The sequence below is a fragment of the Erpetoichthys calabaricus genome, chromosome 2 (genome assembly GCF_900747795.2).
Source record: "Erpetoichthys calabaricus chromosome 2, fErpCal1.3, whole genome shotgun sequence".
NCBI lineage: Eukaryota > Metazoa > Chordata > Cladistia > Polypteriformes > Polypteridae > Erpetoichthys > Erpetoichthys calabaricus.
Genome location: NC_041395.2, coordinates 85,134,492 through 85,161,891, shown reverse-complemented (window position 1 = coordinate 85,161,891; position 27,400 = coordinate 85,134,492). Strand labels below are relative to the sequence as shown.

Genomic DNA, 27,400 nt, shown 5'->3' with positions numbered 1-27,400 from the left:
AGTGTATTTTAGAATCTGGTATGATACAAAAATTTAAACTTGGCTGTGAAATTATTATTATGGGGGAGAAATAAAGTCTATCTACATCTACATTGGATTGCTCTGGAGTGAACAAAATGGTTAACATGTTTTATTATGATAGAGGTACTTCAATTTTACAAAAGGCTAATGGGCAATAAGTAAAGTGGAATACTCTAAGTAGGTTTAATTTCTTAACCAGAATGTCCCCCTCTAACTTATTTGTATTGATCTATTCTGTGATTCTCGTTAATATTAAAGTGTGAAGAATTTGCACGTAATTGAAGTTTTTCCTTTTCAAACCCACTGTGATATATTAGAGTGAATGCTCTGATTGACCTTTGAAATGAATTTTTTATTGAGCACCGTCCACAGGTTCAGCTCCAATATTTAAGTATTATATCTAGGGACAAATAGTGACAATTGATAGAATACATTCCTGCAGCATAGGCAATGTAAAAAAGCACCCTGAGAATTGCCTGCTGTACTTTAGCACACTACCGCACTTAGCCCATTTCAAATACCGTACTGGATAGTTCAGCCACTTTCTTACTAGTATCGCTGTAATTAAATAACCATTAAAACTTTATTCTTATCCAAACTTAGGAACTAACCTAGATAACAATCTTAACTGTAATACTAATACAAAAAATATGCTCTAAATGCAACCAGAGCTTATTTCTCCTCCATAAACTGAAACTATTTAAAGTAGACAAGGACCTCATGTCCTTTTATCGCAGTCTGTGATCACTTTCAGTTTCATTGCCTGGTTTAATAGTCTGACAAACCAAAACTCAAAAAAGCTCCAGCAGATTGCGAAGTATGCAGCTAAAGTTATTGGGGCTGATGTAGATGATTTGACTAGTGTGTGTCAGAGGGCAATGCTAAAGAAACTGGAAATCATCTCAACTGATGACAGACATCCATTACATGTAGAACTAAACTTCAGTAAATCAGGAAGGATAGTTGCTTTGAAAACCCACACAAATCGCTCCAGAAACTCCTTTCTTCCTTGTGCCATATGACTTTTCAATAAGAAATATCGGAGATAATGATTACGGTTTTGATATATATCCTGTAACCTTTTTTTTTTTTTTGGTGTAAATATGCATTATCTAACTGCCTTACCTTAACCTGTCTTGTTTCTTTGTCTGTTTTATTTCATTCTGTCTGTTATTAGATGCAACTGAGAAGGCAAATTTCGTGTTTTATTGTGTAAACATGACTAAATAAAGAAACCTTAAACCTTAAACTGTTTATGTTGAAGTTTATTTGTTGCATTGTTTTACAAGAGTGTTAGTTTTGTACCTCAACATCTTTCTTTGGTGTTAATAATAGCACTGTAGGTTCAGTATTGCAATAGCACTGTAGGTTCAGTATTGTAGTATAGTAATGAACTGGTTACCACAGGACTGCCCAGTACAGCTCATGCCCCATCCTACTATGTGGCTATATGAAGGTTCCTTAAATGGCCTGTGCAAACAGTAGCACAAAGGAAAAAAAAATGGTTCCAAAGTAGTATTTATCAGAAATTCTATTTTATTTATGTAGATTTGAGTATAGTATTATAGCAAAACAAATCTCTTCTTGTTGGATAAGTAAACCAAATCTCTCTCTTCACTTCACCATGCTGCAGGATGCTGATTAAATTTATTAGCAGATAGGAGAGTTAAGTATTAGTCCTTTAATGTTATTATTTCCTAGTTCAAGTTCAAGCAGTTTATTGTCATTGTGTAACACAATGAAATTACTTTTTGTGACAGTCCCAAGGTGCATTTAAAGAAAAGTTAAATAATTCCAAATATGTTGTATACAGTGTTAAGTGATCAAGTAACCAGAGCAAATTATTATTGCTCAAAGTACAGCAACATAAATTGTTATTGCACCTGTTAATGAATAGTACATTACATACAGTATTCTATATTGTATTACATTAGTATATTGCACATTACCAATATAGCTTATTGCACATGTTCAATTAAAAATGATCTCAGACTGAGGAGATTCAGAATTCAGAAAGTTTATGGCAGATGGGAAAAAGCTATTTTTTAGTCTGTTTGTGCATACACAGATTGACCTAAAGCGTCTGCCTGACGGGAAGAGCTCAAACAAAGAATTTCCAGGATGAGTTTTGTCCTTGAGAATGTTTTTGGCCCTTCTCACACAGCGAGCCTTATACAAGAGTTCGAGTGATGGCAGTTCATTCCCAGTAATGGCTTCTGCTGTTTTTACTACCCACTGCAGGGGTTCTTTAGCAGCCTTGGTGCAGCTGTTGTACCAGGCCATCATGCAGTTAGTTAAGATGCTCTCTATAGTGGATCTATAGAAATTAACCAGCAGCTTCTGGAGGAGGACAGCTCTCCTTAGCTTCCTGAGAAAATAGAGGCGTTGTTGTGCTTTGCTTATTATAGCCAAGTTGTTGTCAACCCAGGACAGGTCCTCTGAGATGGTGACTCCTAGAAACTTAAAGCTGGAAACACTCTCCACAGCATCTGCATTGATTGTTATTGGACTGTGATTGGTCTTTTTAGTGGTCCTAAAGTCCAGAATAACTTCTTTGGTCTTTTTGGTATTAAAGACCAGGTTGTTGGTGTTGCATCATGCTGTCAGATTCTGAACCTCTTAACTATATGCAGCATCATTGTTGTCTGTTACAAGCCCAATGACAGTCATATCATCCGCAAATCTATATATATAATTCACTAAACAGCCAACAGGGCACGCAAGACAACCATGGGATACGCACAACATAGCCACGCCCACCAACTCACAGAGACCCGCCCACCAACTCTAACACCATGGGATACGACGACAACTCACAGAGCCACGCCCACCAACTCTAAGAGCATGGGACGAGAATGCCTGCCCGCACACCCGCCTGACTGTTACCAGCACCCCACCTACCAACTCTAAGACCATGGGATACGACGACAACTCACAGAGCCACGCCCACCAACTCTAAGAGCATGGGACGAGAATGCCTGCCCGCACACCCGCCTGACTGTTACGAGCACCCCACCTACCAACTCTAAGACCATGGGATACGACGACAACTCATAGAGCCATGCCCACCAATTCTAAGAATTCACTAAGTCCATGGCAAGCAAGACGCACGCAACACAGAGCCACGCCCGCCAATTCACAGAGCCCCGCCCACCAACAATTCACTAAGCAGACGACCATGGCACACACATGACAGAGCCACACCTGCCAACTCACAGAGCCCCACCCACCAACAATTTGAGCGAGAGCAAAAGCATTTGCTAAGAATGTTTTCATTAATCAAGAATGAAAGTCGGAGGTTTGAAGACGATCACATACCATCGTAGTTCCGACCATAAACGATGCCGACTGGCGATCCGGTGGCATTATTCCCATGACCCGCCGGGCAGCCAGCCGGGTAACCAAAGTCTTTGGGTTCCGGGGGGAGTATGGTTGCAAAGCTGAAACTTAAAGGAATTGACGGAAGGGCACCACCAGGTGTGGAGCCTTTCGCTTAATTTGACTCAACACGGGAAACCTCACCCGGCCCGGACACAGAGAGGATTGACAGATTGATAGCTCTTTCTCAATTCTGTGGGTGGTGGTGCATGGCCGTTCTTAGTTGGTGGAGCGATTTGTCTGGTTAATTCCGATAACGAACGAGACTCCCTCCTGCTAAATAGTTACATGAGAAAAGAGCGGTCAGCGTCCAACTTCATAGAGGGACAAGTGGCTTTCAGCTACGTGAGATTGAGCAAAAACAGGTCTGTGATGCCCTTAGATGTCCAGTGCTGCACGCACACTACACTGAATGGATCAACGTGTGTCTACCTGGCGCCGAGAGGCGTGGCTAAGCCGTTGAACCCCATTCATGATGGAGACCGGGGCTTGCAATTGTTCCCCATGAACGAGGAATTCCCAGTAAGTGCAGATCATACGCTCGCACTGATTAAGTCCCTGCCCTTTGAACACACCCCATGTCGCTACTACCATGGTCGGGTGACTTGGTGGATTATATATAGAAAAGCAGCCTGAACCGCAAAGAACAATGATAAGTCAACGTGGCTCAGAGGTGCATGTGAACTGTAGCAGAGACGAAATCGACTGAGGCGGTGTTTGGAAAATAAACAGTCAACGTGACTCACAGGTGCATGTGGACTGTACACAGACGAAAGTGACTCAGGTGAGGAGTTGGGGGCGGGCACATGAGCAGGCAGTGCGTACTGAACGATGACTAAGAGATGACTAAGAAATCAGCAGACTACAATGATGGGGGGACCGGGGCGGAGGGAGCAGAATGGGTGTCCTTCCCTTCTCCCCCCGTTCCGCCCTCCGCGCCCGAGCGCCGTCCAGCCCCCTCCCTCGCTCTGGGAGGTGGAGGCACGATGGTGGTCCTCCAGTTTTGAGTCACGGACAATTTTATGTTGCCCTCTCCAGAGTTCCATCTTTTCATTCACCTACAGTCGTATCCTCAAACCCACCCCATTTGGACAATTGTGTCTTTCAGGAAGTGTTCACCCATCAATACATAATTATGCTGCGTATGCTACGCCGTGGGTTGGCTAGTTTAACAATAATGCTTGATTGGTGGATGGGTTGACAGTCATGGGTGAAGAGTACATAGAGAAGGGGACTTAGTACACATTCTTGCGGCACACCAGTGCTCAGGGTAAGGGTGGAGGATGTGTGTTTGCCCATCCTGACAGACTGGGGGCGGTTGGTGAGAAAATCCAGTAACCATTTGCATATGGATGGAGCAAGTCCTAGTGCATAGAGTTTTTGGATCAGCTGGTTAGGTATGATGGCATTAAATGCAGAGCTGTAGTAAATAAAGAGCATCCTAACATAGGTGTAGAGCTTTTCCAGGTGCAAGAGGGCAGCATGTAGAGCCACACAGATGGTGTCCTCAGTTGATCTGTTTGACCAATAGGTAAACTGGTGTTGGTCTAGATCAGCTGGGATGGAGGCTTTGATGTGGGTGATTACCAGTCGTTCAAAGCACTTTGCGATGACAGGGGTGAGAGTGACTGGTCAATAGTCATTAGGACAGGTTATCCTCGGTTTTTTGGGAACAGGTACAATGGTTGTGGATTTCAGGCACAAGGGGACTACACCTGAGGAGAGAGAGAGGTTAAATATGTGTGTACATACCTCTGCTAATTGGTCCTAAGTATATAATTGGTCCTAAGTATATAAAACATATTTTATCAAGTTAATTTTTGGTGCATTCATTTTAAAATATATTTTAAACATCCATCCATTCTTTAAATCTTCCTAATTCCCTTCAAAATCACATGAGCAGGGTCTATTGTAGGAGCACTGAGTGTAATATAGGAGCTAACCCTGAACAAGGTGCCTGTCCATCAACAGGCACACTCAAACAGGGACAATTTGCAGTTACAGATTAACCTAAAATACACATCACTGGGATTTATAGAAAGCCAGAATATCCAGAGATTATACTACATGGGAGAAAACTTGTGAACTTCACACAGACTACTCTATATAAAAAGATTAAAAAGTATAAGTCCAACACACAGACAGACAGGACCGCCTCAGTATGCAAACCTATAAGCTATGTTAATATTCTTGATTTTAAATGGCAGATTGAGGGGTTTAACTGAATAAACATTTAATCTTTACTTGAGAATGATGTGACTCGAAAACACACAAAACCTTTTTAAACTTAATGTGGCATTTTCTGATAGCTGTACTATGTACAAAATAGTTATCAATATGTTCTGGACTGTGTCAATGTGACTTCATACTATAATCATATTTTTTTTTAATTTGATAGAGTCGAATATGAGTCATGAATTAATACCAGTGCTACATATTGTATAGAAGGAAAAATAAAAACTGGAAAGCAAAAGAATAGTTGTTAACGTTTGACTTATTTTTGTGTTTGTAACAACTACTTATGAATTTTGAAATCACTTCAGTTTCTTTGGCCGGCTCCTCCTGACTCACAAGTATGAGATAACTTAAGATATACCATACGGCACATCTTAATGTCTAGTCATGTAAGACAAGCTTTTTTGGCTCTCTAGACCTGAAAAATGCTAATTTTTGACAAAATGATGAATTTCAAACGTAAGCACATGGAATATCAATTTTAGACTATATTAAGGTCATTGACTATAAATGCAATGTTATTTTAAATTTTTGATCCCATACTAGGGATCTATCCATAGGCTGCAATCAGAAGGTAAAAAATTACCATTTTTTTCAATTGAGAATATTTTGACTTCAAATATTTAAATTGAAGTGTATATTTCAAATACGTGAAGCAACAATTCTTGTTTATGATGTACTTCTACCTCATCAAATAACTCATTACATTTGAAATGTACGCCCTTTATGCTAATTCATACTTTTTTCTTATGTTTTATTGACAGGACACTCAGATTGGGATAATTGCTTTGATGTTAATTTTCACAATTTTAGAGTCCTTTGTGTCCATCATCACATCCAGTTTTGGGTGCAGATTTATATGTTGCCATAATTTGGTGGGTATTCTTCAATTTACCTGTGTTAACATCTTTATCATGTATTGTTGTAAAACAGCACAGATATATTATGTTAACACTGTTTTAACTAAACTATGACTGCTGTTAACAATACTGAAGATTAGTATATCAGTCAGTCATTATCGAACCCGCTATATCCTAACATGGGTGTCTGCTGGAGCCAATCCCAGCCAACACAGGGCGCAATGCAGAAACAAATCCCAGGCAGGGTGCCAGCCCACCACAGGGTGCACACACACACACACCAAGCACACACTAGGGAAAATTTAGGATCACCAATGCACCTAACCTGACTGTGTGAGAAAACCCAAGCACCCTGAGGAAACCCACGCAGACACAGGGAGAACATGCAAACTCCACTCAGGGAGGACCCGGGAAGTGAACCTGGGTCTCCTAACTGCAAGGCAGCAGTGCTACCCGCTGCGCCACCCAAGATTAGTATATAAACCCATTTAATGCACTGTTTTAGACATACTAATTGCAGCTTTAGCTTTGTTATCAATAGTTATATACAGTAAATGGTTAAAGTGGTAAATTTATTTTAAGGCACCACAATTTAAAATTGTTAACAAAAACAACAATGTCTGACATCTGAAACAAATGAGGAGCAAACAGCTAAAAAATGGAAGATAGGATGGCTTGATAAAGTCAAATAAAAGAATTAAAGTGAAAGTCATGTGTTAAGATAAATTTCCTTTTACTGGGAAAGATTATTAGCACCTAGTGTAAAACAGCTCTTAGTCAGTTCAGGATATACAGTCCACCCATATTCTGAATTAACATAATCCAGTTCTAAAGCTGAATCTAGAGCTGAAGCCTACCCTAATAGCACTCAGTGCGGTGCAGTGCAGCAGCCAACCCTGGACTAGGACCAGCTCCTTGCAGGGCACACTCGTGCACACACTCAGTCTGCATTAACTGTGATATTCTGTATATTTTTGTAAATTGTATAAAGTTAGTTCATGTGCTGGCTTCAAGCCCAGGATCACTGTAGCTGTAAGACTGGAATACTAAACCCTGCCTCACCAGTCCAAGGCAGATGAACCCAAGTAAAAAAAAAAAACAAAAACAACAATCTTGGAATGTTTTTACAGAGGTACAGAGGGACTCTAAACAAGCATTCATTAGTGGCACTGTAGCATCACTAGATATGACTGCTTAAATCAGAGTACAACTTAAGCAATATTGGTGCTGATCAACCAAATGCTCCAGGGTTATGACTTCCTTTCACTCATTTGGTTCTTAATTTGACTGTTCAAGGAACATGCATGCCATTATAGATAGTCTTATAATATCCTTCTTCCTTTTCTGTCTAGCCAGTGATCGTTATCCAGCAACATTTGACTGAAGATTCGGTGCCTGATATCTAAATGCCAAAGCTAGAAGGAACACCATTTGGAATCTATGCATTCATTTTATTTTGCCTCATTGACACCTTCTAGCTGGTATGTTTTTATTTCTGAAAAAAAAATGCATTTATGAGGAGCATATTAAAGAGATGAAAGTTCATTATTTTGGAAGCCTTATTTTTTGCATTGTATAATTAACTCCATATTTGTTTTAATAAAAAAGAGAGCTGCACTTGATGTATGTAAGGTTTTAACAGGTCACATGTAAATAGAAAACTTTGCTCTAGCAAAGCTTGCTTTTAAGAAGGAAATGTTATGTAACTAAACCAAATGTAACACAGAATATTATGCATTGCTAATTAAAAGATAATGCATTTAATAACAATATTGCTTGATTGCAGATTTATTCACATGGTAATTTTATCCCAGTATATAATTTTGACAGGCATCTGATTATGAATTATGAAAACAACTGCATTTTTATCAGATAACTGATACTATTTAGTTGATTATATGTCAGTTTCTCCACTACTTTTTGCTTTTCGTTAAGCAATGTGGAAAGAATGTATTTCTGTCATCTTTTCACTTTTCAGCTAACCTTTCCAAACACTTTTACCTATAGGTCACATTTTTCCCATACAATATAAAATTCATTCAACAATACAAATGACATTTTGGTATAATATTGTTACTGTATTAATAAATGGACCTACTGAAAGCATCCTTTTAAAGTCTTCCCTATTTTGTATGATTTATTTAAGTTGTTGTTACCTCTGCTGTTTTATAGCTCCAGAATCCTATGTGTGAATCCTGTGTACGCCTGTGAGCGGTTTGTACATTGTCATGGTCCACATAGGTAATCTTCAAGGGCTCTGGCTTTCTGTAAAATAATAAAAGGTCTGATTTTGTTAACTGACAGTTTGAGATTAACTGGGTTTGTGGGGAATATGACAGCACTGGTTTAATGATGTCAGGATAGTAGTGACTCCCTTTGACCCTAAGCTGGGTAATCTGGTTAAAAATGGATCAATGGATATTTTTTATGAAATAGCTGTAATTTCAGCTTATAGTATTTCTAAGAAAGTGAGTCACTATTGTGAGTACAGTTGTGGTATTCAAACATTAGCTGTCAAAAATGTTTTTTAATAAATCAAAATTGCTAAAAATGATGAAAGTCTTAATTTGATTATTAAAAAAATAGAGAAACACTTTGTATGTCTTTTTATTGAGAAATTATAAACAGAACAAAAATTAGTACTCAAATTGAATTTAGTTATACACAATTTAAAAGGAATAACCACCTATTTGTAAACATGAATTACTGTATCATGGTGCATATTTCCAGTTCAAATGGAAACTTTTGTTTTCAAGATTCACCGTAGGCTTTCAGTGGGATTCATATCAGGATTTACTACTGTCACACATGCAAAAGGAGAGGATAGTCTTAAGGCTGGTACATCGATTGTAATACCACTCTGTATTGTGAGAGGGTTGCTGTCATTTGCAAATTCTCCTCTACAGACCAGAATAACCAAGAGTCAAGGCAACTGTAGACACACTCATTTCAACACCAAGCACCTCCCTCTCCTTCTGTGGTAAAAGACATAAAAATGCCACCACTTCCTAAAAATGGCAGTATAATACATGGACTTGCATCTGGACAGACAAACTCTATTTTTGCTTGTAATTTTTTATTTGCACAATTTTCTTCCCTCAATATATGGGGATCGCTGGCTGGCTGGTGCTCCCAGCTCTTCATCTGTGTTATGCCTTATCTTTTTACACTACTGACTATCCTAAAGCATTTCAGCATTTGCTCTTACACCATTCTTGAGCGTATTTATACTTATGCCTAGGATCATTGTCCTGGTTGACAACTAAACATCAATGATGGAGATACAGTTTCAAAGTGCTGGGTAGAATTCTGTGTTCTTTGGTAATTTCCTTGATAATTTTCAGATTTCATCTATATGTTCAATACCTCTAGTACCAGGGGCAGCAGAGACGTCCCACAACATTATGGAACCTCTATCCATGCATGACTATAAGGAAAGAGTGCTTTTCTTTGAAGGTCTGGTTATAATGTTATATTGATTTGTCTGCAAAATTACTTAGGCTTTGTCCAAAATACTATTGCCTTGCCTTTATGGGCCTTACAACAAAGTAAGAAGGCTATATTTTTTTGTGTTTCCAAAAGAAAGGCTAAGTGTCAATAGATTTCACATTAACCACAATGAATACATTTCAGAATCTTCAATAATATGGACTACAGAATGCATGTGCAGTAGTAGAGGCCCAGGGGGATATGAACATCCTATTATTACATAGCAGGAATATTCCATAATATAAGGATGATTCAATACTCATTTTAGAATGCTACAAATTACAATGCTGTGTATAAAAACCTAAAATTATAACAGCCTCATCATAAAATGAACTTGAATAAATCTACTAGCAAGAAAAAGTAAAAGTCACATTATCTTCCGTCAGTCTCTTTTTACCATGTTCTGAACAACAGCATTCATTAAACAAAATGTGATTCATTCTGTTTCATCTTGCCTTAGCTGCTATTGAATTTAATAATGATGTGCAGGTCTGCCACAGTATTGACTTTTTCTTAAAAGTAAGGCTTTGCTCTGATAAAAAATGTTTATTTCAGATTTATTGTCACATGTACACAGTACAATAACATTCTCCCAGTTTGACCAACACAAACACACTGCCACTTCTTGTCTGTCTGACTGAAGCTCACAACGTAGGTTATGTAAAATAACATAACAAAAATATAAGTAGTGGGGTAGAAATCGACATCTTAACTAAAGAAAGAAACATATCCTCTAACAGGACAAATCTGGTAAAATCTTTTAGTCAATAATCAGGCAGGAGAAAATCTTGTCCATCTGTGTCATTTATTGCAACTGCTGCACCAAGCATTCTGTACAGCAGTATGTTACAGCATGATGGTCAAAACACAAAAGGTGGAGGCTCATTTTATAAACTATTGAATGTACATACAATGTCAATCAATGCATACATTTCATACTCTGATTGGTTGAAAGACATGAGGTGCTTCAGCATAGAGCACAACCAGCCTAAATAAAAGTCTTTCTCCATTATGTCATTGTTCTTCAATATCTCTAAGTTTAGATATTACCCTTGAAATCTCCATGTATGTGACAACTGTCCAGTTTTGTTGTTTACATGACATCTGCTGATCTCTTAATCATACATTTGATGTATTACATTAACCTGCTCCTGGTACATTCTTATCTCTGACGAAATGATTACTCTGTAGGAAAGCATCAAAAATTTGAACATAATATGTGACAGTACAGGAAGTAAATACAGTGATCTGAACACCAGATGTGCATTTTTAATTATCTGCAGTGACTTGGTGACACATGCCAGTACTCCTTCCAGCAAAGAGTTGCAGTAGTCCAGACATGACAAGACCAAAACCCAGACCTGGACTTGTGCTGCATACTCTGTCAGATACAGCCAGGTATTGATGCAGTGAATATTCAAGACCAAGAGACTGTAGCAATATGGCCTCTGAAGAACAGCTGGTCATGGTACCAACTTGGCAGGTGTTAGTGAGAGTGAGCCAAGCTGAACAAAGATGGAGTGCTGAATAGACAGATGGGTTAGGATAACAAGAAGGTCTTTGCCAGGGTTAACTGGAGATGGTTTTTCTTCCTCCAGATTGCAGTACCAGTGAGACATGCAGAAACTGTAGCTGATACCAGGTGGTCCTCTGGAGGGAACAACAGGAGCAGCTGCATGTTATGAGGCATACCACTAAAATTTCAATCTAAAATGTAAAATATCTTTATAAAATATGATTTTGTGATTTTGATAATTGCAAATGTCTTATTATATACAATGAAGTATAGTAGGCTCATTCTTGCATAGGCTTCCTTCAGAAATATGTTTGCTATTTTGCTATATCATTTTAAAATAATGTTTTTTGTGTTTCATTGCTCTTGGCCATTACTTTGCATTCTGCAGGTGCTAACTCTTGTTTTTAGCTTTGAATATCATTAGTACCACTGTAACTGGATTTGGGATCATAACGCACTGGTGTGGCCTCACCAGGCTACATAAAGGACATAGCAGCACTAGGAAATGCCCATAGAATAGCAACTAGGCTGATTCAGGGCTACAGGGAATGAATTATGAAGAAAGATTAAAAGAGCTGAGCTTTTTCAGTTTAAGCAAAATAAGATTAAGTGGAGACATCATTGAAGTGTTTGGAATTATGAAGGGAATTAGTACAGTGGATCAAGACTGTTATTTTAAAACGAGTTCATCAAGAAAATGGGGACACAGTTGGAAACTTGTTAAGGGTAAATTTCATACAAACATTAGGAAGTTTATCTTTACACAGGGAACCGTAGGCAAATGGAATTTGTTACCAAGTAGTGTTGTAGGCAATAGGACTTAAGGGACTTTAAAAACAAGAGTTATATTTTGTTATAGAAGAATTAAGTGGATAGGACTGGCAATCTTTGTTGGACTGAATGGCTTGTTATTATCCAGATTGTACTAATGTTCTAATGTTCATTCAATAGTTTATAGGTTTCCAGAAGTGCCAGATATTGCTATTATATTGCCATGGATAGTGTGAGATATTATATTATTTTCCTAGTTTTTCCTTTTGGAAGTCAAAGACATTTTTATTATAGAAAATTACATTATATGCTTGTGTGCAATGTGACCATCTTCATAAAAGAAGTGAGTCATTAAACAAGGAACAAAAAAAGAGTCCAAAAACATAATATAGCAAAAAATGAATGCTTTCTTCTAAATGTCAATGTTTATAATGAAGGAAGGTTACTCTACTTTGCCATGTGTCTACTTAACAGAGACATGGCAAGGCCTCGGAATTATGTGTAATGGAATGACAGGTCAAATATCACAAGAGACAAATAAGTCTTTAATTCAGATATGATGTGGACATCTAAAAGACAATGGCTGGAGATTGTCAGGGTGGAGGTTCTGTTCATGAGAATCCACAACTGAAAGCAGCTTTGCCACCGTTCTGTTACCTGACAATTTAATTTGTTACAAGTAAACCTAACATGTAAAGCTGAAAGTGTGCTTGTGTGGTATGCAAGTCCATACTGACTGTTGAACAATCCAAATTTTGCAAAGTTTACCCACTTGTACAGTGGAAGATTGTAGACAATGTTTTGCTACAAAATTCAGATAGTACTTCCACCCCAGGCAGCACCTCTATTAATATTTATGAAGAGGTGCAGTGCTAGAAGTAAGACCTAAATTATGACCCCATCCCAAATTCTTTAAACCATGCAATAAAATTTCAGGATAATTGATTCTAATTGAATAATATTATACTGGTCCCAGATGTGAGATTAGTTTTAATGATTTGTTTAATGGAGGGCTGGTCATCATGGCCACTTCTCACATTCTAATTTATATTGTCATACTGGCCCATTTTACATTATCTATTATGTTAGCATGCAAGGGAATGGGGTGTGATGGGAGACTACAATACCTAAAGAAACCCCACACAGTCACAGCCAGAACATGCAAACTGTGCACACACACTCACTCACACACACACAAAATATAAGAAAACAAGTAGTTAAGCTAATTTCCGTTCACTTTTGCACTAACAACACTAATCCGTGTTTTTATACATAACCCAAACACTCTTACAGACATCATAAAGATTTTAAAAAATAACACTGTCCAAAACTTAACCAAATGAGATTTTGTCAGAGCGTAAAATTTCTATTTAAAGTTCCTTATTTTATACTTCTTAGGGAAACTATTTTAATTCATCACTGTTTTTAGAGCTATGTCAGAAATTCAGCATTAATCTGAAAAAAATTAAATAAACATGCTGAAAAACAGCTGCATTTGGAACCCTATCCAGTTATGGGAATGTAAAGGAAAGAAGAATGAGATCACTGCAGTTATGTCTCTTAAGTCCGTATCTGTACACATCTTCATAGAAACAAAACAGTTCATGACATAAAATACTGTTGAAAGTCATAAACTTCAGTTCCTGGGAGTAAGAATAAATCTGGCACAGAATTACAAACAGAAATCTGGCACAGCATTGCAAACAGCTGTTTAAAGTAACTTTTACTGATATGAAATGAGGATGTTGTGCAATCTGTATTTCTCAAGTGTACATATTAAAGAAAAAATTCAGCTGTTTATTCAAATGTTGGCTTTGATTATTTGGAAACACAGTTCAGCCTGGCTTTGACTATTTTGAGGGACATCTCTGTTTGCTTAAAGAGAAAGTTATACACTTCAGGTCTTTTGCCAGAAGGGATAAAAATGATTGCTCTAAGTAAATTATATACACCTTTTTTTAGTTTTTTGTGACTAGCAAGAGGTTGGCGCTGATAAGGTAACCACTAGGGAGGCAAAGTGAAAAGGGAAATCCTGCAAATAACAGAATGAATCACCTTAGCTAAAGTGGATGTTTTGAATATGGAGGAAAGCTTTGGTAGAGATATCATTATTTTCAGTCATTTGTGATGTGCAAGAATGTACATAGAAAGAGGTGTCATTGTGAAAAAGAGAGTGTGTTGGCCAGGAGATTCTTCAGGCACTGTAGAGGACAAGTAGCCCAACAGATGTCAGGAACGCCTGCTTAGAAACAGAGAAAAAACTTACCTGATCAGGAAGTTTTTCTCCGGCTATGCACAGGTACATAAGAGGGATGTCACACAGTCATTAACTGCCTTTAACTCTTTTAACCTAGAATTGGGGAGAACATCTTGGAGGACCTCTGATATCACATCTGGTCCAAAAATGGATTTCTCGCTTCTTCCACCTCCACTGCTATTTAAACAATTGTCAGACCCAAGAGTCATCATTCATTGCTGAACTAGACCTTCAAAGAAATTGAGCTACCTCATTAAGAACCTTTCTTCCACCTTGAGAGAATGGTTATCTTAGTCTAGTAGGATCTTGTATTTTTGTTATTGCTTTTCCTTCAATACATAAGTATTATGAAGGGCACCCAACATGAACCCCAACACTTCATTTGTTTGTCACTTGTCTCATTACAGGAGAAACAATAGGAAGCCAGAAGATGTCCAGACTGCTAAATAGCAGCTTGGAGTGTATACTCATGCAGTTGCAATCAGAAATATTCAATCACCTCAACTCAAAACACATGATAGTGATAAGAAGTGAGGTTAGTCAAAATATATGACAAAAAGCCTCATTAAAGATAAAAAAAAAAATTGACACATTTTTAGTGTTATTTTCAGAACATAAATTGAATTAAGTTTGAGCTCAAATGAAAACTATAACTCTTTTCATTAATGTGTATGTGCACTATTATTCAACACCCAGCTTCAATACTTTGTGGAACATCTTTTAGTCTTTATAACTTAGAAAAAATGTTTTTGGTAAGCTTCTTACACCTCTCTGTTGGAATATTTTCCCATTCTTCATGTGCAAAGGTTTCCAGCTCACTGGTATTTGATGGCTTCTGTGCTGCAACTGCCTTCTTTAAATCCCACCAAAGGTTTTCAATGGGATTTAAATTTCGGAACTGAGAAGGCCACTCCAGGACATTCCAGGATCTATTAATCAACCAGGCTTTGGTTATATTGGAGGTGATCATGGGATCTTTGTATTGCTGGAAAGTCCAATGGTCACCAAGATTTAATTTCTGATCAGAAGGCATCACATTAATCTTTACAATGACCAGGTATTTCAGAGAATCCATGATGCCAGTTACACGGGCAAGATTACCAGTTCTTGCAGCAGTAAAACATCACCACAACATCAGTGACCCACCTCCATGCTTGACTGTGAGGATGGTATTCTTTTGGTCATAAGCCTGGCCTTTCACACGCCAGAGATACCACTTACGATGTGTCCAGACAGTTCCAATTTAGTTTCATCAATCCATAGAACTGTTTCCCAAACCTCTGCAAGCCTATCCAAATTTCTCCTGGCATATTCTAGTTGACCTTTGATGTTCTATGTTGTCAAGAGTGGAGTTCACTCTGGAGTGCGGCCATGAAGTCTTTGTTGTTTCAGTGCTCATCTCATAGTTGCCACTGAGGCACTTGTCCTGGCCTTTATCAGGTCATCGGTGGTTGATGGGTGCCCACGGGGTGACACTCCTCTGGTCATGGGTGACTTCAATGCAGCCACTGGCACTGACAGGGTTGGCTATGAGGATTGTCTTGGACCCCATGGGTCTGGTGACCGTGGAGAAAGTGGTTCCATGTTCCTTGACTTTGCAAAAGGTCAGGGGCTGTGAATCGCTGGATCCTAGTTCCAGCGACCTGAACCGCATCATTGGACTTAGTACTCCAATATTGGTCATGTGGTGAAGGAGATCGATCACATCCTTGCTGGCAGACGCTGGAGACTCTTGCAAAACTGCAGGGTCTACAGAAGTGCTCAGTTTGTGAATTCTGACCACAGACTTCTTGTTGCTACTCTTAGGATCCAGCTTAGGTCCAGTAGGTTACCACCTACTAGGAAAATGAGCCTGGACTTGGCCAGACTCCAAGACCAAGCTGTTTCTAATGAGTTTGCACGCAGTTTGTGTGAGGAACGTTCAGATTTGGGTATGACTGCCGATCCTAATGTGATGTGGGAGACCTTACGTGATAAGACCCTGAAGGTTGCTGAGGGTTGTGTTGGTGTTACCAGTGTTCCCAGAAGGAGGTGTTTCATCTCGCAGGGTATCCTGGATATCATTGAGAGGAGTTGCAGTGCAACTCTGGTCTGTACTGGGAACTGAGAGGGATGGCTGTGAGGGCTCTGAGGGCAGATAAAGAGGAGTTTGTTAGAGGAATCTGTGAGCAAGTGACACACCATCTGTGGTCTAGCGACCCACGTCCTGCTTACAGAGGAATCGTAATGGCAGCTGATGGAACGGTCCTTATGGATGACACTGCAGTTGTGACCTGCTGGGCTGGCTACTTTGAGCGGTTGTTCAAAGCTGGATATCTCTGGGTCCACGGTTCTTGAGGCTGATCCTCCAATTAGCTGTGTACCACCCAATCTCACTGAGATTGCACAGGTTGTGAACCAGCTGAAGGGGGAAAGGCTGCAGGGATCTGTGGTATCTGGGGTGAACTTCTTCAGGCTGGTTGTAAGGCTGTCCTCCTGGCATTGCAAGCAATCTTTGCTTCCATTTGGGAGACTGGCATCATCCCAACTGACTGGAAAACAGGACTTGTCATTCCTATCTGGAAAGGGAAGGGTGATTGCCTGGATTGCAGCAACTACAGGGGCATAACACTGCTCTCAGTGCTGGGTAAGGTCCTTGCTAGGGTCGTCCTCAATAGGATCCGTGATCACTTGCTCACCTACCAGCGAACGAAACAGTCTGGTTTTACGCCTAAGAAGTCTACCATCGACCGCATCCTGGCACTGAGGTTTCTCATGGAGCACAAATGTGAATATCGGCAGAGTTTCTTTTGCAGCCTTTGTTGATTTTCGCAAAGCGTTTAACTCAGTTAATCGAGCTGCCCTGTGGGACATCCTGAGGATTCGTGGGATCCCCTTGAAGTTGCTGGATATCATGGCCGGCCTGTACACTGGTACTGTGAGTGTTGTGCAGAGTGGAGGCAGGACCTCTGCTTTTTTCCCAGTTGATTCTGGGGTTCATCAGGGGTGTGTTCTTGCTCCTACTCTGTTCAATGCTTGTATGGACTGGGTGTTGGGCAAGGTTGTGGGGTCCAGCGGTTGTGGGGCATCTGTTGGTGAAGAAAGGTTCACGGATCTTGACTTTGCTGACGATGCTGTGATCTTCGTGGAGTCAATGGGGGCTCTGATCGGGGCACTTGAGAAACTGAGAGAGGAGTCTGATTGTCTGGGCTTGCGAGTGTCCTGGATAAAAACCAAGATCCAGGCCTTTAATGACCTCTTGGGCACAGCCATCAGCAGTGTGTCTGTTTGTGGAAAGAGTGTTGACCTTGTTGAGATGTTTACTTACCTTGGCAGTGACATTCATGTCTCTGGTGACTCTTCCTATGAAGTCAGTAGACGGATCGGGAGCATGGGGGGGTCATGAGGTCGCTGGAAAGGGGTGTGTGGCGCTCCCGATATCTATGCAAAAGGATGAAGGCCCAAGTCTTTCGAGTCCTGGTGCTTTCTGTCTTTCTATATGGTTGCGAGACATGGACGCTATCCAGTGACCTGAAACGAAGACTGGACTCCTTTGGTACTGTGTCTCTCCGGAAAATCCTTGGGTACCATTGGTTTGACTTTGTGTCGAATGAGTGGTTGCTCATGGAATAACAAATGAGGCACATTACCTGCATTGTGAGGGAGTGCCAGTTACGGCACTACGGCCATGTGGCGCGTTTCCCCTCATTGTTAGGGACCGAGTGGCTGGAGCAGACCAAGGGGTCACCCACATAACATCTGGCTGTGGCAGATAGAGGGTCATTTCCGGAGGGTGGGTCTGCCTGGGGGGGTTGCAAACCAGGATCCCGAGTTGTTTCATTGTGTAGTTGGTGCGGCAACACACTGTACTGTACTGACTGTAGGTGTTTTGCGATAACATGGGGTTTTTTCTTAGTTGTCTTGACTAAGTTGTTAAGAGCACTTAATAAAATTTTTGGCTTTCTTGCTTAGTTAGGCAGGTTTGCAGATGTGCCATAAGTTTTTGGGAGATCCTCTTATACTCAATGTCCTTCAGGTGCAATGAAATAATTTCCTCTCTCAACTTTTGTGAAAGCTCTTCAGTCTTACCCATGATTGCAACTCCCTTTTATCACCCTCATGGATGGGGTTTATATTTGCATCACAGCTGAAGCCAATTAAGGATCATTATAGATTTTCTAAAAGCTTAAGTATGTTTTAGCTCCATCTTAGGCCATAAAACCTAGCAGACGTTTTTAAAAACAGCAATATAAGGGTTTAATAATTGTGATATAGCTAAATGCATTAATAAAGTATTCTGTTACTCACGAATACTACATCATACATTTTCTTTGTTGATTATTATGCCTTTGAAAACACTTTCATTGGTAAATCCTTACAATCTTTGGGGGGGTTGAATATTTCTGTTTGCAACTATAGTAGTATTATACAGTACAGAGAGAGTGAAGCCATGATGGACATAGGATCCCTTATTGGGGATGTTGGATCTAGATTTTCCATTAAAGGGTGAAGTGAAGAAGGAATGACAGAAGGCAACCATTAGAAGTCAGCAAATAGTCACTAATTTACTGGAGTGGCGCAATGTTGCCCCATATAGGAATGACAGGCCAAGAGCTACTGCTGTAGGGACCATTCATGATTCAGGGATCCAGAGATACTAGGATCTGCTAGAGAGATTTCTACAATTCTATCCTGGTGTCTGTGTGGCCAAATAGCAGACACATTGACAACACAAGTCATTCTAAAGGTTTTCCCAGAAGATTCTTAAAACCCTGTCCGCATTACACAACTTTCCCAGAAATATTTAATTTCAGAATTCATTTGCATAATCTTGTTGAGTCAGAGGCTAGTTGTGTAGTCTGACATACTCAATGACTCAATCCAACCAGTTTGCAACTCAACCCAGGTTGGATTTTTTCTTAGGTTATAGTGGTGGCTCTGTGTGTATGAGGGCTGGCAACCAATGAGACCTCAAATGAAAGTACAATGCATAAAATAGAGCTACGAGGAATAAGGAACACAGGCGTGAACCCATTGTACCTAGAGAGCTTTTGTGCAGCACCAGTGCCCTCAGTCAGCACATTATTGGCTATCAGAAAAATGTGAAAGCTCTCCATACTTTGAAAATGTGAAACTGTTCTTGAAAGACATGTTGTTTGACATCCACAGTGACATCTTGGTGTGTAATCTGAAATTCTCAAACTACAAGATCAGCAGCTAAGTTGTCAAGTTTGATATTCCCTCTGACTAGAAGTTGTGTAATATGACACCAGCCTAAGGGTTAAAGCCACATGAATCCAAAGTAGAATTTCACCTTTCACATTGAAAAAAAGCTGAAACAAATGATCAATGGCAGGAGGGAGAGGCCTGGATTGAGTAAGTGTGAGTTTGAGCAGTAGAAATAAACTGGAAATGTGAATGACGTGCTTTGGTGAGATAATTGGGAAGTAGGCAATTCTGAAAAACAGGAAGAGTCTGTAGAGAAAGACTTGGTGGTCAGCAAGAGTTTTACTTCTTTTTCCTTTGTTCTTTAATTTTGTGTTCTGCCTATTCATCCATAAACTGTGTGTTTTATTATTTTAAATAAATCCACCCTTTTGTTATTTTTACTTTCCTTGGCTGTACTGTAGGTATGGAGTAACACTATGGTGGCGGTACTGCATAACAAGTAACATTATATAAAGCATTCTTTACAATATTAAGAATACTCTCAGCATAATGAATGTTCAGTTTAACCAGATGCAGTAGAGGAGAGAAAAAAAATGTAACCTTCTTGGAAATCCAAAGATCGTGAACTCTTTCACAATTCAGCAGCTCATAAAGCTGACTGGCGCCATTTAGCTCTGGGTCAGATAGGTTAAACATTTCAGTTGTTCATATTATTTATGCATCTTAGGAATTTTTTTCTTTTTCAGTCATCTCCTATTCTCTGCTCTGTCTGTAACGCTTTTTTGGCATAACAGGATTGTGGTGTTACTTTGCTTTTTTTTACATTTTAGTCTGAGTGCATGTCAGAAATTTTAATTTCATCAATCTAAAAAGACAAGAAAGATAAGGGTGCACAAAATGGAATGTCTTTAGTGAAACTTAATTAAGCACTATTCTATTATGTGGATAATTACTTTTTTCTGCTAATATTCACATTTATAGAGCTGAATCAGTGACACAATTATTTGTTACAGCTTAAACTCTTATAGGAGCTATAGGAAGATAATAGAATCGCTCAAATCAAAAATGCCAAGAGACATCAGGATTGTAGCCAATTTTTCACTGCTTAGTCGCAATCTGCAAGTAGTGTATCCATTCTTAAAGTATATATTAAAGAAACAATTATTTACAAAGTGACTACCTAAATGTAAAAAAAAAACACACACACATACACACTGCGTAAATGGCACATTAAAATTATGGTGGCAGAAAGCTTTTTGAGTACCATAAGGTGCAAGCCAGAATTCAACTTGAGAGATGACATTAGTCCTTTGTAGGGCACACTCATTTGTATTTGATCACTTCAGAGTTATCAGTCAACATAAGTGTCCAATGTCTATTAGGACAGGTTTCAGCTTCACTGCGACCCTGCTCTGGATAAGTAAGCTTAGAAGACGGATGGATGGATGGATTGATGGAAAGATAACTGCACATATCTCATATGCAGATACCTGGAGTGATACACACAAGCAGTCACTCTGGTCTCTTAAACATTGATGCAGTAGCAAGAAATACAGCAGCACCAGTTAACTAATTTTAAGAAATTAATTCCATTCCATTTCATTTATTTTATTTTATTTCTTTTCTTATTTTTCATTTATTTTAAGATGTGTGTGTAGTGATGCCTCATTTATACATGTTTTCCTTTAAATTACCTCAGCTTTCCTCACATATCCCAAAGACATGCAGGTTAGGTTGATTGGTGTCTTTGCATGAATATGAGGTACCACCCAGAGCTCTAGACTTGCATGCAGTGTTTCTTGAATTTGGATTAGGTAACAGTACATATCATCATATCTGGACACACTGGAAGCTGTTGTGGAAAAGAGGATGGTAGCAAAAATTGAATGCAATCATGAAAAATCTCCTCCATCCTCTTGAGGAGGCACTCTCTTGGTGCACTTTTAGCCAAAGGCTAACACCACCACAGTGTGCTAAGAAGTGCCTCTGGGGTATTTTCTGCCCACTGCTAGCAAGTATTTCAATGCTCCATCCTGATGTATTCATTAAATTCATTTTGAAATATCAGTGCATTACACACACACACACACACACACACACACACATATATATATATATATATATATATATATATTTATTTATTTATTTATCGATTGATTGATTGATTGACTCTATTATTTGACTTGTAAATCTGTATTCTTGTTTAGTGTGTTTCTGCTGCTTTATGCATTGAACTTCCCTATGGCATTAATAAACTTTATCTAATCTAATCTAGTAACATTCGCAAATGTGTTCAATGCAGTTAGGGTCAGAGAAGACCCCATTCCAATGCAAGCTGGAAAAAATCCTTGATGGTGGTGTGTATGTGTAAGTGTGCCATGCCTCATCACGAATTTTAGAATAGCTAAGTCTTTGGAAGTGAGAGGTTAAACCAGGAAAAAAAAATAGACATTAAGATAATAGACAGAGTACGGGGAATACCAACTCGGGCAAGCAGCAGTTATGTTTGATTTAAGTTGGTTTATAAAATGGGTGAATGAACTATACTAGTTGTGCAATAGGGCAAGAATTAACATCAAAAGAATTAACATATATGTTAGTGGGTGGATTAACCTGTTTTACTATGATAAATGTTTTTATTATTTAATCAAGCTATATAGTAATGAGCAAATAAAAGCATATTTGTGTGTTACAGTTCTCCTGATAAAGTAGAATGGGTAATATTTGGATCACACAAGGATGTGGAAGCAGTTCTACTGAACTGCATCAGAAACAATTTAGGAACCACAGTGTTAATGAATGCAATTTCTGAAGAAAACCTGATAAACAGTCGTGTGTAAGGCTCATAAATTGGAGATGTTTTAAATAGAATTCAGAAATATTGCATAACAGCTGTTTACCTCTCAGCAATGTTGCAGGTCTGGGCTGGGGGTTGTAGGTAAAAAATTGATGTTTAAAACTGGAGGCAAATTGATACTTTCAGTCTCACCATATTATATGCTGTATGGTTCTTAAATAAAACACATAACACTGAAGCTATTATTGCAACTGAAAATGGATGATTGATATAAAAACAGCAAATGGAAGTATATGTCTCAAAAAATATCTTCAAAGTGATCTGACAGAGGTATTAAAATGCATTTTGAACTGATACATGCTCATGGTGTCTTATTCATTGTGTAATGTATGACACGGCTTGCATTTTGAAATTCTCTGTGAGTTATATACAGTATATATAAGCATTCCATTGGACTTCTCATCTTGGATGTGTGTCTTTTAGTTACTGAGTAGTTCAGTTCTATGAGTTTTGCAGTATACAAGGAGTTCCTCATTTCCTTCGTTGGGAGATGCATTATGAAATATAGTATAATAATAATAATTGTAATAGTAATAGTATCATTATCTTTTAAATATTATGATACCCAAGACATTACATAGTTGGTAAGAAATGGAATGAAATGATCATCAGATATTTTTCTTTTCTTGTGTTACGCTCTAAGAAATCTCCAGCTCACTCAAATGTGTTTTACTTCATCACTGATTTAGGATTTTGTCATGGATGCCTCGCTTGCTTTTTATACTTTAGTGCAGGGGTGAATTGATTCTGGGGGCCGCAGTGGCTGCAGGTTTTCGCTCCAATTCAATTGCTTAATTAGAAATCAATCCATGCCAATCTCAGACCTTTTGTTTTGTTTTATGGCTTCTTAGGTTTTTATATTGTAGTTTTTTTTTTTCCTTTCCACGGATATCATGCAAATCATTTGAAGCCTAAAACAGATCATTTTCAGTCTGTCTCATTTTTCTCTTCTAATTATTTTATTTAACCAAATAGTGCACAATGAACCCACACAGTTGTAAATGGAAACAGTTTAGACAGAGTAATGCTGGCTCCTTTGTCATTTACATCTTATTTCTAATAAGGAGCCATTAAAACAGTGAATGCAGCGATTTAACACTGAAATAAGCAATTACGGGTGGGGAACCTTAACAAGCGATACCACTAAAATGTCACTTCAGCAATAAGCGCTTTATCAGCAATAATTGACTTCTCATTAAGAAACAGGGCTGGAACAAAAATGTGCAGCCACTGTGACCCTCCAGGACAGACGCTGCTCACCCCTGCTGTAGTGGGAGGGCATGAATGACCAGTTTGCAAGATGGATTACCTGCCACCAGGAATCTGTTTTGTTTTTCCTCTTTTCCTGATGCATGCTTTTGCAACAAGTTGTAATAATTATAGGAATGCTCTTTACACAAGCCTGACCAAATGTTTTACAGAACATCTGTAAATCATTGAAAATTTAGCAGCACAATGGTTGTTGAGGTCAAATAAAAGAATGTATATCACACAACTTTTCTTAAGAAAGTGGATTCTCTTCCGGCAAATTTTAGGAATGATTTTATTTTAAGTTTTATTATTACTTAAAATGACCCACATTTCTTAGATTTTGAGTATATTAGAGGCTGCCTAAATAGATATCAGCCCAGAAGGAAACTTTGTCCTAGTTGTGCTTCTTTTTTAACAGTTTTCACAGTTAATTTAAAATTAGGAAAAAAAAGGGAGAAAAGACACAATTTATATGGAGAAATATTTTGGAATAAATAAATAAAAAAACATAAATAAATAAATGAATGTGCAAATAAATAAAAGTACCGTGAAATGTGAACATAAATAAATAAATGTGTCATGAAATGTGAGCATAAATAAATAAATGTGTCACTAAATGTTTTCTGTTGCTTATTTATTTAATTAATTAATTTTGTCCATAATATTCCTCCCAACATATCATGAAATACGGCTTGAAATAAAATTGTTACTTTTATTCCTCAAAGTTGAGAAGGTGGGCTCCAGAGCATATTGTGTTTTGATTGGTCAATCATCTTTCGTAGATTGCTCATATCTTGTTCTATATGTCTGTGGCGGGAGATAGAGGTTAATGAAATGGATCAAGAATTAATTATAAAAATGCTTATTACTGCCAAAGAAATGGATTTGGCTGAAGTTATCAGGTATTTCAGACAGAAAATTGAAGATTTAGCATAAGAAATTACAATGTTTGTATCAGTTTAGCCACTTTGACACAGAAAGCCCAAATCAGCCCCAACTTATATTTTGTCACTGATAATGTCTGCTAATGATCAGAGCTGTAAAGTTGCTGCAAATATTTACCTAACTTTAGACTCCTAAAACAAGGGTGAAATGTTCAGTTCAAAATATTAGTGAAAATGGCACATGGTGAGGGTGCTATGAAAAAGTCAAGTGTCTTTGAGTGGTATAAGAGATTCAAGGAGAGGCAAGAACATGTGCATGACAACACCAGAAGTGGATCGTCCGTCATGACACTGGTCTAAGCTGTGATGCATTCAGTGATTTCACGAAATCAAGAAATCAATGACTAAATTGGATCATCCACCCAGTTTATATGATGTAGCCCTTTGTCTTTTCTGACTCTTCCCAAAAATAAAAATAGCCATGAAAGGACAAAGATTTTCAGACATTTTTCACATCCAGTGTAACGTGATAAAGGAACTCAAGAGTATTCCAGGAAAAGAGTTCCAGGTATATATCCAGCAATGGCAATGTCATCTAAGTACAGTAACTGCATAGCTGTAAAAAGAGATTAATTCGACAGTGACAGTAGCCACTAGTCTACAGATACACACACATCTTTTCTACAGGGGAATTAAATTGTCGTGCCTTGTATATTGAGTACTGAGTTAGAAATAGTGGCAGTAAAACTGAAGGAGGGTCATAAGACAACTGTCTAAAAATCTCACACGGTTAAATTGAGTATAAAGTTATGAAGCACAAGCAGTGTTATGGTAAATAGTGTGTTGTTTCACATTTTGCATTCTAGATTTCATATATAAAATTTAGGCATATCTTTTTAGTGCTAAACATTTATTAGAAAAGCTTAAAGTCTTATAAATAATGCTTTTTACTTTGCTTGCTCTGCTGCCCACTGAAAAATAGCTTGAGAAAACAGGAACTTGTAGCTTCATGAGCAGCTACATTATCACAGGCTACAGGCATGGAGAAGAAAAGAAACATGTTTTGCCCTAACCCAGGATCACTGAACACTGACTGGCAGAAGGTTCAAGAACATAGACTGTACCTACCATGTTTGGTCCAGAGGCACATGACTAGAGCATGGGGAGGGAGTTGGCCCTTAAACTTGGTCGCCCCATTGGTCCAAACAGCACAGTAAGGAAAAAGCCAGCTTACATATGGGGGCATTCTACCAGTTGCAACGCAAGAATGAAAGTACCATCTGATATACAGGCACATTGGAGCCAAGACTCCTAGCAAGAACAGTTACTATTCAGTTGTACTGTTAAGGTCACATACATTTTGATCTGTTTCATATTAAGAATTTTAGTTTGAAAAATGTTATTATATACAGTATTAAGTGAATAAACTTTTGAACCCATTTCTCTGCTTTACCTTAAACTCTTCCTAATATACCATTTGCAGTCCAGAGATAAGAGAAACGAGGACATATTTTAACCATAGATGCAGTCAACCCCAGTTCATCCTGATGGTGACTACAAGTTGTGCTGCATTTTTGCATGTTATGGTTCAGACAGGGTTTTAGCCCTTAGAATTGTGTATGGTGTATTTAATGTTTTTGTCATTGTTTATTATCTTTACATGTTCCACTAGTTCTGGTTCTTGTTCTCTTTAATGTAAAACTACACAAAGGAAAAACTGCTGGACCAGATGCTAACTGACTTGTGGTGACCTCTTTCACCTCTTCAGTCTGTCCCTAAGGCCCCTAGATAGATAGATAGATAGATAGATAGATAGATAGATAGATAGATAGATAGATAGATAGATAGATAGATAGATAGATAGATAGATAGATAGATAGATAGATAGATAGATAGATAGATAGATAGATAGATACTTTATTAATCCCAATGGGAAATTCACATTCTTCAGCAGCAGCATACTGATACAATAAATAATATTAAATTAAAGAATGATAATAATACAGGTGAAAAAACAGACAATAACTATGTATAATGTTAAATATTAACGTTTACCCCCCCCTGGTGGAATTAAAGAGTCGCATAGTTTGGGGGAGGAACGATCTCCTCAATCTGTCTGTGGAGCAGGACAGTGACAGCAGTCTGTCACTGAAGCTGCTCTGTGAAAAAAATCCTGAATTGTTCCTGTTCCAAAGAAAGCAAGGCACCTCTTCACCTAATGACTACAGACCAGTGGTACTTACGTCTCACATCACAAAGACCTTTGAGAGACTGGTCCTGGACTATATGAATCCTTCACCTGGACCCACTGCAGTTTTTCCTGTAAGACAAAGATTGGAGTGGAGGATGCAATTATCTACCTGCTCCACGAGGCTTATTCTCACCTGAACAGTGCTGGCAGCACTGTGAGGACTATGTTTTTTTTTATTCTGCAGCACCTTCAATACCATCCAGTTAAGTAGTAAGCTCAAAGATATGCAGATGGATGAACCCATGGTGTCCTGGATAATGGACTATCCTTTGGGCAGACTGCAGTTTGTGAGACTCAAGGACTGTGTTTCTAATATGAATGTTAGCAACACTGGAGCACCACAAGGAACAGCCCTGTCTCCCTTTCTCTTCACTATGTACACCTCTGACTACAAATATAACAGCAGGTCATGTTACTTTGAAAAATTCTAAGATAATTCTGCAGTTATGGTGTGTATTGATAAAGGGGATGAGACAGATTAT

At 38.5% G+C, this 27,400-nt stretch overlaps 2 protein-coding genes across 2 annotated transcripts in view; one reads left to right on the top strand and one right to left on the bottom strand.

Annotated features, from left to right (window-relative positions):
- Positions 1-9,431, top strand: part of LOC114643389 (membrane-spanning 4-domains subfamily A member 8-like) — a 44,098-nt gene extending 34,667 nt beyond the window's left edge. The window contains exons 6-7 of the mRNA XM_028791976.2: positions 6,399-6,509; positions 7,847-9,431. Of these exons, the coding sequence (XP_028647809.1) occupies positions 6,399-6,509; positions 7,847-7,900 (165 nt within the window). The 3' untranslated portion in view covers positions 7,901-9,431. The remainder of the gene's footprint in view (positions 1-6,398; positions 6,510-7,846) is intronic.
- Positions 1-27,400, bottom strand: part of sv2a (synaptic vesicle glycoprotein 2A) — an 885,655-nt gene that overhangs the window by 196,308 nt on the left and 661,947 nt on the right. The gene's annotated exons all lie outside the window — the stretch shown is intronic.